Source organism: Sylvia atricapilla, chromosome 1, assembly GCF_009819655.1.
Source record: "Sylvia atricapilla isolate bSylAtr1 chromosome 1, bSylAtr1.pri, whole genome shotgun sequence".
NCBI lineage: Eukaryota > Metazoa > Chordata > Aves > Passeriformes > Sylviidae > Sylvia > Sylvia atricapilla.
Genome location: NC_089140.1, coordinates 47,619,607 through 47,635,614, shown reverse-complemented (window position 1 = coordinate 47,635,614; position 16,008 = coordinate 47,619,607). Strand labels below are relative to the sequence as shown.

Here is a 16,008-nt window from a genome sequence, read left to right as displayed (position 1 = left end):
TAGTAGCAAAGCATCAATCTCTTTTCAAACCTGAGAGGCAGAAATCTCTGAAGTTTACTTTCATGCTTCATGCTGTGTGACCTATTGTGATCTCTCCTGTAAGCAGAGTTTCATAGTTCTAAGTTACTGTTTGCATAAACAAAGCATTCCATGGTTCCATGCCATGCCATGTGTCCGGTGCTAGGCTGTGGAAAAGCAGGGCTGTGCTGAAAAGAAGATTCCTGTGGGTAAAATGGAGCACTGCCCACTGAGGTTTGCAACTCGGCAAAGTTCATGCCGAAACTCTACACACTGGCACTTGGATTTGCTGAGGTGTTCAAGTCAATGTGTGGTAGTGGGAGATATCTCCTCTGGCATCACTTAGAGCTGGTAGGTCCCAGGGTTAGTGTTTGAGCCACAAATCTCTTTGTTAAGCCCTGGGCCACTCTGAGCAGTACAAGGATGTGTGGGCAGATGCCTGCTAGGCACAAGCAGGGTAACAGCTTGGTTGCCCTACATGTGAGTGAGGGTGTGAGGGTGCAACCTGCCCTCAAGACAGGGGGGTGATCTCCTCTGGCCACAGGAGTGCTGTTGGGGGACATCACTTCTCAGCCAAGTGTGATTGCAGTGTGGAATAAATACTCAAGAATGACAGAACATGAGATGAGTGGTGAAAACTTGAGAATTGATCTGTAAATCTCAAAGATAACACATTTTTCCCTCATTGTCGCATTTTTGTCTGCGGATCCTGGGTGCTAACAGAGAATTACTGCTGTTTGGAGGCATTTCTCCAATGGAGAAAACTTGAGGAACAGTTTCTTATTAAGGAAAGTGGGTTATGTTGTAACCAGGAAAGCCAGACCTGATGACATCTGTGCAGTAGAGAAGCTACTAAATTTGTATAAACTTGGTGCTGTTCATGTGAGCTGATAAGCACAGGGTGAGGTCCCTGGGTCAGATGCATCTGTATAGTGACCAGTAAGAGAGACCACAAAATCCATATGTTAAAGCTGCTGTTCTCATTTACAATGCAGCTGCATGTGACTTCCCAGAACTATTTGTCCAGGGCTGTGGGCATCTAGCAACTTGAACATTGGTAAAATTAGTAAACCAGCCTTTTACCATATGCAGGTGAATTCCTCTTACCTTTAGTCCTTTCAGAGGAGAACAGATTTAAAAGAAAGAAAAAAACCAAATTGATGGACCACTGAGCTTCTTTGACCTTTCAGTATCACTTCAACAATGAAGTTAAAGCTAACCAGAATGAAATATCTGTGACTGTGTGTCTGTGTGGCTCCCTAGCATTCCTTTTTGTGTTTTGATTTTTTAATTTTTTATTTAATGATTTTGTGCTTATATAAATATTAGTTGAAGGAACTATCCTTTAAATCAGTTTCTTAATGAAGATAGTTGTTTCGAGAAGGGGGGATTAAAGGTTGGTATTTTAATACTTGTACCTTTCCAGTATTTTCAATTGTGAACTTGTAAAATAAAAATACTAAGCTCTTTGTGATTTGAAAAAGCATTCTTCTCTTGAAGAAAATACACTAACAAATGTAAATGTGCTAGTTTAAAGTTAGTCACACTGGAGCATAGCATTTCTGATTGGATTTTTTCTTTTATGTATATGCTATTTATGGCTTCACTGAATAGTTTTCTTTGCTATGTGAATCCGAATTATGAACTTGTGGGGGCAGGCAAGCTCCATGGATATGAATGTAGCTTGGCTGAAAAGTTTGTTTCAAGTGTATCATAACAAGAATTATTTTCTGACCCCTTCACTGGGAGATGGATGGATCTTGGATGTCTTTCTCTGTATATTTAGTACTACGCATCTCAGAATTTGCACACACACACAAAAAGGAGAAACAGCCCCCACAAAAGTGGTCAGATGCAGTGACATCTCAATTCTGTTGTTGGGTGGTTTTCATCTGTTTCACAAGACTTGGCTTGGATAGATGATTCTAGACAAACCCTTGCTTGATATTAAATGATGGTGATTTTGTGCAACTGTATGTAAATTCAATTTCATGTTAATTATAGCAAAAATTTAATTTTCAGTGTATCCATGCATGCAAACAGATATATGTGTTACTTAACATGTGCATACGTGTTACTTAACATGTGCATATTGCTTTTTCCTCCTTGTCTCATTCCTTGTGGGATTATTTTGCCTGTTGTAATATTTAAAGGACAGTAAATAGTATAGCATGCAAAATATTTACATTTTCTTTAGTTACAAATAGTTACTAACATTCTTTGAGTATGAGATTTCATTAACTGAGGCCTGAGAACAAGCTCAAAAGCAAGGGGAGAGTGACACCTGATTTGTAAGTAACCAATTTATTTCCCCAAATTAAGAACACCTTCATATCTCAATTCTGAATATTTTGGTAGTTAAATGTAGTCAACTTGTTACACAGCCCCTACATAAAATCATATAATAATAGAGATATGTCTTATTTTAGAATTTCCTTTTTTTCTTTTTTCTTTTTTCTTTTTTCTTTTTTCTTTTTTTCTTTTTTCTTCTTTTTTAAATCTCTTTACCTTTTGGTGCAGCTCCATCCTATTCTTTTGACATTTTTCTGAGGGAGACTGAAGGCAGAGCAGAACAGTACCCAGACACGCAACACATATCAGCATTTTGCAGAGCCCAACTGTAGTCAGAGGAGCTTCGCATTCCTGTAGAGGGAGGCAAAGAAAAATGGAAGTCAGGGGAACTGAAAATCTCTAGTGAATGGATTTGTGCTTTTTTTCATCTTTGTGGTTTGTTATTTTGTTTTGGTTGTTTTTTGGGGTTTTTTTTGGGGGGGTGTTGATTTTTGTTGTTGTTGTTGGGTTTTTTATTTTGTTTTGTTTTATTACCTCACTCTTGAGGAGAGATGAGGGTTTCCTACAGGTTGGGCTTAGGTTATTGTTGACTTAAGGCAGAATATGGACTTAAAGGTTTTAGGAGGGATTGGTCCTATATTCCAAACCTGTCCCTGACATCTACAGAGCCTGGCTGTTTACTCCAGCAGGGGAAGGATTCGACTATAGAGCTGGTAATTTTGTACTTGGAAATGTCCATCCAAATGTAGCTAAAATATCAAATATGTTAACAGCTCCTTTGTTGCAGATTAGTTTTCATCTTATGCTCTGCATTTATTAGAAGCTTGACCTGGTCACAGGTAATAAAAGTAGTGTCAGTGGGTGAAGCACAGAGCTCCTAAATGGTAGCTGGCTTTTTCACCCAGTTCTGCAAGTCTGTGTGCCTGACTGCAAATGTCATTTGAGTACTGTTTTCTAGAGCTCTGGGACAGAATTTTCCATTTTAAATTTGGACAGCTGTTGTATCTGGCTGCCAGGCAGCCAGTAGATTCACATGGATGATTCATTTTGAATGGGGTTTTCTCAGACACAGGGCTGACTTCTTTCCACTGTGTTTGAACTAAACACAGCCTGGGCCTTTCCTTTTGCACATGACAGAGGTTTTAGCCAGCTTGCTTGAAAAGGAAAATCACAAAACCTTTCTGCAGAAATATCTAAAGGGAGAGCAGGATCTATCCCAGCTTACCTCATGATGCTTGGCACTGAGTTTAGGTTCCTTTCCAAGCCCACTGTTCTCAAAGCAGCATGGACTGTAAAGATGCAGGGATGTCCCCAGATACCTCTGTCATTGGTAGTAATGAAATTCCAAGAGAATTATAATTCACTGCACAAATGAAATGTCAGTCTTCTTGTTCTGTGGTTGTGCCTACCACAGTACACAAGAATCATATCCTTTGCTGGAGACTAGAGTTGCTGCAGCAGGAAGGATCCCATTCAGAATTTCACTCTTCAGTGATGACACAGGAGAGAGGCCACTGCAGCAATAAAGTGGCTGCTTCACATGTGGCATCCCTGTAGATGCAACATCCTCAGGAAGGTTCTAAAGATTATTTTTACTTGACTGACTTTGACTTTATTGCTTATAATGTAAGGAATTTTTCTTTGAAAGGAAATGCGACTGAAAGTTGTTTTAATTAATGCATATTAAATTTCAGAAGAAAATGTTATGTTAAAAAGTTTAGATAAAACTGCCCAGAGTGTAACTAAAACAATAAAATATATGCTCTCATAGTAATCTTAGGTGTAGAAAACTCCAAGCAACCCAAGATTTGGCACAATTTGGTTTTGAGCTTTTCATTTTACTTAATAAAAAGGTCTAGAGATTCTTTTTTCATTGTTGATAGGCAATGTAACTCATTTGCTTGGAGCACGTGCTAAAATATTTATGTACACTCATCAGCTATCTTGTATCTTTTTCTTAAGTTTTGTTAAAAAAGTCTGTTGAAGAGCTCTGAACTTCTCCTGAATTATGGAGCCATTATCCTTAAATAATGAGTGAAAGTCACAATCTACCTTACTGAACAGGCATTAAACTTTCTCAATTTCAAAAAAAAAGCTTTTCATGACAAAACCTGACTTAGGAACACTAAATCTAACTAACTGACACTTTTGACAGGAGTAACAGAGAAAATTGCTGAGGTAGATTTTGAGTCTTGCAGGTATGACTTCTGTCTAGTCGCAAATGTTTAATCTCTCTTTATTTGCAGTATTCAAGTGTAGATGTATTAATTTCTTTGGCTTGCTGTTCCTGTTAGCAGTGTTCACACTGCTTTCTCACATAACTGTCTTCTTGCTAGCTTGATATTTCTCCTGCTGAGCAGGATGAGAATTCATGCCTTAGATTCTATCTGTATAGAGAAGGCAGATTGCTTTAATGACATTGGTAAAATTAATCCAGTCATCTCCCAACACATTCCAAAGTCATAAAAAAGCCTGTATTCATAACAGCAGTCCTTTTGAGCCTGAGGTACTGTGTATCAGTTCTTTGGGTACTATGTGCCAGTTCTTCCCAGTGTACTTCATGAGTGTTGTAGTTCAAACAGTACAAAAGTGGCTTGCTGGCCAGGACATGGGTAATATATTCCACTGTGATTTTTTGTAAGAGCTGGAGCTGTCTGAAAAGCTGTAGCTCTTGGTTGTCCTCCAGCAGCCCTGGCTGGAGGGAGACCTGCTTCATACCCTTGCAGTTGAGCTTCTAGAAATTCTCTTGGGAAGGGTCCCTAATTCCCTGCAGTGAAGGCCATCTGGATTAGCTCACATCTCATCCAGCAGCAGTTTAATCTAAGTGGTCTGTCTTTGCCCAAAAAGTCAGGGTAGACCTGAAATCTGCCAGGATCTGGCTGTAAAATGATCTGGTAATCTCAGTAAATAAACTAGTATGGCTTTTAGTTCTTTACCCAGTCCCAACTATATCTGCAACTGGATGTTTGACTGCTTATTCCATTTTTCTGTAAGCTTAGTGGATATGGTGAGATATCTGAAAGTGATTTTCCATGCTGAAAAAAAATAATTGAAATTACCACATCCCATTAATTCATTCTATATATCCCTGAAAGAGTACATGACATGTTACTGCTTGATAACTACATTCACCCAGTAAACATTACTTCAGTAGTAAGAAGTTGATTATCTGTGAAGGGCTAAACATGCATCCAACTTCAAAATCTGCCGTTATTAACTGAAATAAAACCTGAAAGGTGGCTCACAGTTTCCATGCATTGGTCAAGATGTGATCATCTGAGTTACAGCAGTCATTTTGGATTCTTCAAATTATTGGCAGCCTGTAGGGCTTAAGATTTTGGAGTCCAAAGCATGTAATGTAATACAGACGTGTGAAATACAAAGAATTATGCAAGAGCTCTTTGTCTTGCTTTATAACGTGTAATTTATTCATGACTGAAAATATGTAGTGCTTTTGACATGCCTGTTATGCTCTATTTAGTGATTTTTAGGTGATTTAATTGCACCTCCTTAACATTAAGATTTTTCCAATTTTTACCACTGTAGCATCTTTACATGACTGGGACAGATTTCTGGTAACTTACATTGAACTCCATTGTTTTTTACATTAGATTGCATAGTAGCTCAATGAATTAAGGATATACAGTAGTCAAATTATTGCTTTTTTATCTCTTGTAGGGCAAATGCTGTGCAGATTGTATTTAAAATTCCTTTGCTATTGGCTCGGATTTACATTGGTGAGGTCAAACTTGATCCAGCAAGTCTGTTGCTTAACATGTTACCTAGATAGGAATGAGTTTCATTGTCGGAGGATAACATTTCTAGTCTACCAATATGTATCCCAAAGCTGTCACATCAATAACAACAACAAAAAGAACCCTCAAAATTTCTACCTGCTAGTAGAAATGGAAAAATATTTGCCAAAACACAAAGCTAAAAAGAGCTAGAAATTAGTTTAAGGAAAAAACACCATCATTGTATGCAGATATAATTCGTAAATCTTTGTGAAAATTATATCCTGTAGAAATATACTCAAGTTTTTTATATGTGATGGAATACTGGGGATGTGATTTAAATTACTTTCACTGAAATTATTTTCTTCATATTCTTTCAAATATATAGCAGTTACTGGGCTTTGGATACTTCTCACTTGCATTAGAGTGTGGGAATTTTTTTGTTTTGTTTTTTTGTTTGGTTTTTTGTGTTTTGTTTTTTTTTAATTCAGGAATTCTCCAGATACGTTTTCATTCTAGCACTAAGTTCTGTTGTAAATTTAAAAATAGGCTTTGGAAGAAGAAAAAATAATATTTGCATATTTAAATAGTTATCAAGAGAAAACCAAATCTGCTAGTTCTTGCTTTCATTGATTACACACAGGCTGAAAATTCCCAAGTCACTGTTATATCTCATTAAGTGTGATAAAAGTGATATGCATGATAGAAGTAGTATGCATCATCCTCATCTCTTTGAATGCAGTGCTGTTAAATAAAAAGACAAAAATATTTTCTCATTAAGAATTTTAGCTGACTACCTCTTCACAAATGTTGGTTTAATGTAGTATTTTTCCTTATTTGTCATTATTGTGTAAATGAACAGATGGGAACATTTTGCATGTAAAACTTCAGGTTTATTTAGGGAAAGGGTAAATGGTGAGTCTTTGTGCTCGTTGATACTTTTAGCGTAAGTTTGTCAATTCATAATTCACTGTAAATCTCACTTAAAAAGTTCCCACTCTTCTTGTCCTGAGTTTTGAGGAACAAACATCCACATATGTACTACTATGATTTTCTGATTTTATCTGGGGAAAATTTTGCAGAGGTGCTGTAGAACGAAGTAGGTAATTGCTTTCCTTCCTGGCCTTCAGATCAGTGGTTTAGATTTAAATGGAAGATGAAAATGAGTAAGTGAGTAACTGAAGATGGGAGAAAGAAATTGCTGTCTCTGGTGTTACCCTGATAGACAGAATGTTCCTTTTTCTGTTAAAAAAAAAAAAAGACCAGTTTTGAGAGAGTTCATTTTATAAAGATGCCATTAAAATTGGATTCTTGTGACATTTGGAAGTTGTTTTATCATCAGTTCTTTTACAGTCCTGACCCTTCCCTGGAAACTTCTGACGTGTTTTTGTCATGCCACTTAAAGAAGTGAGGCGTGCAGAATCGGGACTCACCTGAGCTGCTTGGGTTTGGGAAAACAACTATTACTGGGTCTAGCACCTACTTCATACTGGTTTCAGGACAGATTAGCATGATCTGGCTATAATGGTCTGATTTACACGGCTGCTGCACACATCACTGGTGCAAAATCTGTGATAGGCTGCCAATACCTGTCAAGACGGAAATAAATTTGTATGTTAATGGCCTAGAAATGCAGGGAAATAAATAGTTCCTGTGCTTTGGTTGGAAGATGCTGTTGTTAGGAATAACATAAGGAATGAGTGGTCCTTATTTCATTAGCAGTTACAGACCATTGCTGTGAATAGGCACCTTGGTGTGAGGACACATACCTGCCACTGAAATCCATACATCCCTCAGAGATTGCTGCAGAAGCCAGGAGTGAGACAGTGAAGCCATTCAGGATAGAGAAGAAAGCTTTACACAGCCAGAATTGCATTAGAATGCTAGGCTGTCTGAATGTAATTACTGCACTGGGATTTAGCCAGAATAGCTGTATTATTGTGAAAGGTGCAATGTGATTTATTTTTTTTTTAATGGCACAAGTAGATGTGATTTTGAGTTTTCATCTTCTCAAAACCAATGAATTTTTGTCTCCACAGTATCCTATTGAGTTGGCTGACAAATTCTTGAATGTTCTGGTATGTTAACATGTATGGCATAAGAGCATAAGCTGTTAAATGCCACTTAGATACTGAAGCTGAAAAATGCAAAGATATTACTCAGCCTAGTGGAAAAAGATCAAAAATTATCTGAAAAATTGGAGGTAAAAAATCTGTTTGATTGGTCTTTCTTACTCTTCATTTTCCATTAGGCAAAAAATGCCTTAGATTTTGTACTAAATGGATGCAACAAATATGCCTGAAGCTCTGTGTTCCATATATTTAATAAATTATATTGTAAGTGGGGTGTTTGCCTACTTCTAAATTATTCAATACAGCATTTTATATAGTTTAGCTTTGTATCTCATTTCTAAACCCACTCTCAATAACTTAATATTTCAACCACAAATATTCATCATGTTAAGAAAAGGATGATTTTAGGGGGAGGGAGAAAGAAGGAAGGGAACAAAGTGTCTGACGTTCCTTTTGAATTTGAAGAATAATTGAAGGTAATGTCTTGTCTCACACATGCCTGAACTGTTGTGTGGATCCTCAGCTATTATCTGCTTCTGTATTTCTAGTTATTTAAATCAACAGAGCTGGAGATAAAGCCCTAGTTATCCTGGGATCCCACGTGACAGAAACTTTTGAAAAACAGAAACAAACTCAAAATAGTTGAAAATAGCTGGGTTTATAGGCTTGAATTGGAGATAAAGTAAAAGTGATGGAAAGATGTTTTTTCTGATTGAACATAGAACTAGTAGTGATGGTAAGAGAAAAAATGAGTCATCCTTACTCATGTTGTGAGATTCTTCATGTCCTTGCTGGTTTTTTGTTGATTTAGAATGAGATAAAGGAAAGAACTGTTCAAGCAACGGTAGGTCAGGCTTTTTATTTGTGTCCTGCATTTATTTTAACCATTGTAAATGCCAGTGAAATAAATACTAGTATTTTAATAGCTGGAGAAAAGTAGGTGGGGCTTGAAACTCTCTGTGCTTTTCCAAGTGCCTGTCCATTTATCCAAGTATACCTGACCTGTGCTATAGCATGGGAGCCAAGAGTGCATGTTCAGCCTTATGCTGTAGTTCTACTTCCATAAGTTTTTGCAAGTTGTAAAAAAACCACTCTGTTGACTGGTACTTCCTGTGGCTCCCAGTGGCTTTCCCAAGGAAGTGTACCTTGTGGACCTCATGGCACAGTGAAGTATCAAACAATGTTCCTCCGGACCTGTACTTTAAGGCCAAATTGGAGGTAGTTTCAAATGCAGAAAAGGATCTGTAAGATATTCATGCTGGGCTGGGAGGATATTTGTGTGTCTGAGACTCAGCCTCTCTTAAAATGCCCTTTTTGAAATGCTTGAAAATTGTAGGAAAGGAAGTTTTCTGTTCTCTTTCCAGGGCTTGTGATGTGTGTGAAACAGTTTTGTACTGATTTTAAACGTTGTAACTAATAAATGCATCAGTGTGGAAGATGAAAGGTTGAGTTGGGAAATGACCATGAAAGGCTATTGTCTCTCATTCAGATGAGCAGATGAAAGTGAAAAGAACATTTAAAGGGGAGGGTTTGGCACTTACAGCTCAGTAAGACATTGTTTCCCCTTTCTAAACTACAACTACCCTTCTGAAGTACTTATTACATAGATACTTCTATATAAAATCTAGAGTTCCAGGCATCCTGTTGATTCCCTAATTAACCTGTGATTGTTTTGCTTGTACACTGGTAGTCCTAATCTGGAAATGTACAACCGACAGGTTTTTCATGTCGTCTTCAGACTAATATATTTGTCTACTTTTGAAGTTGAAGCAGGCATCTTAATGCATAAATTTTGCTTTCCACTATTTTTAATTTTTTATGTGACTACAAATTATTGACTGGCTAAAACCAATGTATGATACATCTGAAACTAAAATGGGCAAAAAAGTAGAATCACTCATTTCTACCGCTTTATGTCCTGACAGACTCAACAGAAGGAAAAGTAGTAAAATCCATGTTTTTATCAGTGAAGTGAGTGGTCAGACCCTGAGCACACTGCAGAAACAGAGTAATGGAAGAAATCTGTGTTGATTTTTGCCAGTTTTCTGGTAGTAAATGCACTTTTTCTGGTAGTAAATGCCCCTGCCAGCTGGGTCTTGCAGAATAGAAATGCCATAGCAAAGGAGCTAGAAATGTCTTTACGTGTCAGAATGATGAGTGGAGAAGGAGACGTTGCAAAGGTGATACTGATAAAAAGAGCATAGCAGAATTGAGGCATTTTTCGATGGAGACATATTCTTGGGACTTCTGAGCAGCTTCTTTGGTGTAGTCAGGCAAATTTTCATGTCTAAACCATGAACTACAGAAGCTTATTAAAAAGGTACACTTCATTCCAATAAAAAAACATCAGCTGAGTTAATGAATATTTTGGGCATCTGTAGTTTTTTGTGTAGTGTGTGAAACTGAACATCTGAAGTTTGTATCTGCATGTGGAAGCTAACGAATTCTGGGTTTATGTTTATTCATTGTCATCATATGTCTGTATGTTCGTTAATTCTATAGATTAAATTCATAGGTTCAGAGTGCAACAAAAAACGAGCTGAATTCCACAATTTAAATAAATCTGTTTATTTTCATCCAAAATTTTGTCTGAGGCCCTTTGTGTTCAGGAGTTAAAAAAATCCAATAGACTTAAAACAAGTTTGTAGTCTGGTAATTTTTTTCTCCTTTTTTGAATTATTGGAACTCATTCCATAGCAGTTGTATAAATAGGTGTTTTGGTGTCTGTTGGCTCAATTATCTGTATTTTCATGTGCTTTTAGTCTGTAGTACCACCAAGGAGTCTATCTGCCATGGACAACATGGGGGTTGCTTCTGTGCTTCTAAAGCACTCAGCCTTTAGGAAACTCCATTCCACAGCTGCAGAAGTGAATTACTGACATGTCAACCTCATAATGTCTGCATTTGGTTGTAGAGTTTTTCGAGGCATGGGCCAATTCCTTATTAGGAGTTTTCTGCTCAGCAAAAAGAGCTCTGTTGCTGAATATTTTTTAACACAGCACGCTAACCAACCCGTGCCCACCAACACCGGGGAACTGATAGCTTTTGTAAGCTCCATTGATTGATCTTGCTCTCTTTTTGCAGAACCATGTAAACCCAGCAATGGATTTCACACAGACCCCTCCTGGAATGCTGGCCCTTGACAACATGCTGTACTTTGCTAAACATCACCAGGATGCTTATATTCGGGTAAGGCTTCCTCGTGTCATGGAGATCTTTGCAGTTGCCTGTTTGCAGTGATTCTGTCCTGTTTGCAGTTGACTTTGAAGGCAACATTCAAAATCCTGGTGTCATTGGCAACAATCTCTAGGAAGACAAACCACATGACACTAAAACATGACATAAGTCTGAAAAAGGTCTGGGAGAAAGCTGTAGACGTGTCTTGCTTGTCATTGCAGAGTCAAATGTGCTGGATATTACTTTTTGCAAGTACTCCTTCTTGCTTAAGCCCGCAAAGAGAAGAGAAATGAGCCTGTGCCTTTTTCAGGTGCATAATGGATGACCATAAACTCAGAAAGGAGTAATTATGCAGAATTCTCTGACCTGCTCCAAGTCTACCAAAAGCTGACAGTGTTTTTTTTTTTTGTGGAAGGGTGGCTTTGAAGATCAAATGCTTAGAGAGGTGACTGGATTGGCAGGGTACTGAGAGTTAAGATGCTTCCACTAAAACTACTGCTGTAGGGGAGGTCATGCTTGGAGTAAAATATATTCAGAGCATCATGATTCCGTTGTATAACGCTTTCCTGACCCCTGCCCACTCCACTTCCTACATTATTTCAAGGTTATTTCAAAGGTAGCTAGAGCAGGTTATGTGTTGCATCCCTACAAGAAGAGGCATACAGCTGAATAATACCTGCCTCTGAAGAAAACAACTTTTCCTGAACTTTATTGAAATCAAGTGCTTGGCAAGTATAAACCGAGCAAGCAAAGATAGGAGTGGAGGATAGTTCCAAAAGTCAGTGTCTGGAGTTCATAGGGATGGTTTAATTCCCCAAGAAAAATGCTCACACAAACCTGATTAAAGAAGTTTGTGTATAGCAAGAAAACAGTAGACACACCAATCATTTCCACTAAAAGTCAAAAGTGATCTACTAATATACGTTATCACCTGTTTTCTGTTTGAAGTAAATTGGTGTCAAAGCTCTAAGCCAATATTTGTGGACATAATACCAGATGATGAGACTGTAGGATTTGCTCTTTAAATGGATCTTTCTTCTCTGTCTGAATCTAGCAATAACTCTTTAAAAAGACACTGTGGTAGTATGCAATATGACAGTATTTATCAATCCCTATAAATCCCTGAAATGAAGAACTGCCTCAGGTAATGAACAAAGAACATGTTTTTGGATAAACTATGCTGAATAGTGCTTTTGTTTATAAAATGAGAATTACTTACTGTTTCTCATTAAAATTTTATAAGATCTGGCCTGTGCTACTTCATACTTCTTCTGAAAATTCTAAGTTTAGAGAATTAGAGGTAGCCAGTGCTTCCAAATGGGTCAGACACATTTTAAAGAAGTCTGAAAATTTTGAAAGAGGACAAAAAATTCTGTTGAAATAAGCTTTCACTGACATCTCTCAATTTTTTCTTATTCTTTCATGTTCATGTTGCAAATGCTGTCTTAAAAATTGGATTCAGTGAAGCATGTAATTAGCCACTTTTTGGAAAGGATTTTGCTGCTGGCTCAGCCCTGTTTCTACAATGCAGTATTTCTGCTGCTGCATTACTGAGAATTTTTGTTGTTTTGAACTGCCTGGTTTTATTCCTGCATGGTTCCTGTTAGGAGAGTGCCTCAGTGCCTCATGTATTTCCCTCCTGAGAAAGAGTACACATCCACTAGAAGTGCCTTGCGGAGGCACTTTCAGATTCAATTGCTTGCCTAAAGCTGCTTTGGGGACTGTGAATGTGCTTTGGGAGTTTGTTAGTCTATCCACCACTCAAAGGAGTTCTACTTAGTGTTTATGCAGCATTGCTGGCACGGTAGGAGCATCTCTGAGATGATGGTGTCGTGCAACTCCTACAGCGTTGATAGTATTTGATTGCAAAAGACACCTACTTTCTATCTCTTCATCTCCTTGGCTTGCTAGCTGGTGTACAGTTATTTCCTGTGGGCCCTGACATGCCTGTTCTTTTTCAAGTTCCTTGTTTCACACCTAACATTACCTTTCCTTCATGGCCTTGGGCTCCCAAAGCTCCCACAACGCCAATTTGCTCTACTTGTACAGCCTGGTGACCTTGCTTATTTTTTCAGATGTATTCCTACTCCTGTACCCTAATAAAATTCCTCCTGCAGTCAAACTAAAGTTTCCACAAGAAATTATTAGCTCTACAGTCAGCTGTACCTTGCAACCTGAAAAATTTGTTGGACAGGAGCACTTCTTGTTTTATTGTTGATAGTAGGAATTAGTTTGGTTCCTAGGAGGAGAGATTATTTTCAACTTGGCTCTTTGCAATGCAATTGATTCCAGTGCCATGGGTTAATTCCTAAGCCCCAGATACTATCTCTGCTATGCAGTAATTAGAAATTGAGGCTGGAAATCAGAGCTGGTTTGAAATGAACTGGGAATATCTGAAGTTTTCCCTGATAGAATGCGATGTATTGAGCAGAGACACTATCAGGAAGTCATAATGGTTTCAGTGAGTGTATTGGCAGTGCTGCATTTTAATGGGCAGCACAATTCCCTGCAGTCTGACCCGTGACTCCTAGGATGCCTCTGCTGCATGACCCTTAGTTCTTGTATTAATGAAAATAATGGATAAGCAGAAGATAGAAGAGAATACAGTCAATAAGTAATCTCTTCCCTTTTCAGTCCTTGTTCTGCCTCTCATAAGAGATTCTGCTTGGAAGTAATTTGCATAATAAATAGATTAGGTAGGTAGGAAGGATGTCTGAAACTGAAGTGCCCTTTTGGGGGCTGGCAGTGGGGCTTCAAAGACTAGGCAGTAGAAAACTAATGTACTTTACCATACTAAAGTAGGAAGAGTAAATACAATTGCAATTTGTTAAAGAACATGGGTGTGAAGGCACTGCAGCAGATGGGTAACTTTGCATCTTGAAAGCAAAAGGCATTTCAGGGTGAAAATATGGGTGGAGGAGGAACAAAAATAACCACACTTTTCCCCATTTTATTCTTTTTTAACTACGTCCCCACAATCCATCTTCTTTAATTGATCTTTTTGTATGTATTCTTGTTGTATACTTGTGCTGGTTTTGTGCAATAGTTTTTCCTGAAATTGCAGTAATATGTTTTCATTACTTGCTGTCTTCTTTGAGATAAACTCAGTGTTTATACAAACTTTGAGTTAGCAGATTTTGAATCTCAGGGTTTTGTTTACCATACAGGATGACTGGAGCCTCCAGGTTGTTTAGTGAATGGGAAAAAACCCAAGCATGTTCTCTTTGACTGAGTGGTGTCATTAGCTAGCATTTGGTTTTCAAAAAATTGTCCTATTGAATTAGTTTCCTGTTGAGTTATCTTTTCTTTCTCTTTAATTAATTGTCTGGTGCTATCAGTGACTGATATACACTAGGGTTTTTTTCATGTTGCACTTAAATAATCAATCACTATCATCAGAGGTTTGGCTTTTAAAAGGTGATGACATAGTATATGGAATGCATTGATGGAAGTAATGTTGAATTTCTGCAAGAAATTAAAAAATTTTCTGTAGGAAATAATTGGCAGCTTCCCAAGCTCCATAATTATAGGACAGCTAGAGTGTATAATTAAATTTTACAGAGAAGAAAATGATTGGAATAAAGCTTTGTGACAGATAATTTTTTTTTCTATTGTAGCAGACAAGTCATGTGTTCCCCCACTTTCAATTTATTCTTTTCCAAAACTACTTCAGCTTCACATTCTACTAATTTTAAAAATAAAATTATAAGTTGCCATTGAAGACAGACTTTATTCAGTACAGACATCTTGAAATTTTTCTTACTGGGAACTTGTAGCAGTGTGTCCTTTCATTTTTCTGAGTGTAAAGAGAGTCTGTAGAAAACCCTTTCTCATTCTAGTGAATTTGGTTTTGATGACTAACAAATTGGTGGTCTGCCTGTATTTTTCTTCTGTGTTTCTGACCAGCTATATTCTAACAGGACTCACTGCTGCTTTGGGGTCAGATTCTGCCTTGAAAAGACACATACTGTGTCTTGTCATTTTGTTTAAGGACAAGGGATTGGTGCTTCAGGCAGAAAATGCAAATAAAATTAGCAGCTTTGGGTCTGAACATTGGCTGGTCACCTATTTTGGGTTCTGTCCAGCTGGCTGACTAAGTTTATATCTGGTTCTTTGCCCTTTATTAGATTAGTAGGCTCTTTATCTGGAGGAAAAAATACCATTTTACTCCAGCTTTAAATTCAAATCTCATCTGCAGAAGAGAAAATTTATCCCTTTTCCTACTAAATCCTAAATAGATTTTATCTATTTTGTCCAGCTATTTCATTGATATTGCATGCAAGATTTTCTGTATAGAAGATTATCGCTGGGGTGGGAAAGCAGTGTTGAAATCCATGCTGAAAATTGGATCCATTCTATAATGGATCCAATGCTACTAAATTTTTGTGAGTGATGAGTAAGATACTATGTAGTATGCTCTTAGATTTTCTGGTTTTGCATTTAAAACAAGTTTTTAAAGTTATTACAGAGTTCCTAATACAAAAGCCCAACATTTAGCTTTTAGTTGCTCTGAGAATTAATTTGTTTACTTGAAAATTACAAGTTGACTTGGTTTATGGTCAGTAGTAGAAAATACCCCTTCCTCAGTTTGCTGAGCTGGTAATTTGGTTATTCACACAGTTGAAATGCAGGGACACTTCTTCCCCAGCAGCTACATTTGGGGAGGCTGAGGGGGGAGCTCTTCTGCGTTTGAAGCTTTCAGAAATCAGAGAGGA

At 37.6% G+C, this 16,008-nt stretch overlaps 1 protein-coding gene across 3 annotated transcripts in view; it reads left to right on the top strand.

Annotated features, from left to right (window-relative positions):
* ELMO1 (engulfment and cell motility 1) overlaps nucleotides 1–16,008 on the top strand; it is a 305,386-nt gene that overhangs the window by 132,804 nt on the left and 156,574 nt on the right. For all 3 annotated transcript variants that reach the window (XM_066321961.1, XM_066321951.1, XM_066321970.1), the window contains one exon: nucleotides 11,201–11,305. In XM_066321961.1, coding sequence (XP_066178058.1) covers nucleotides 11,201–11,305 — 105 coding nt within the window. The remainder of the gene's footprint in view (nucleotides 1–11,200; nucleotides 11,306–16,008) is intronic.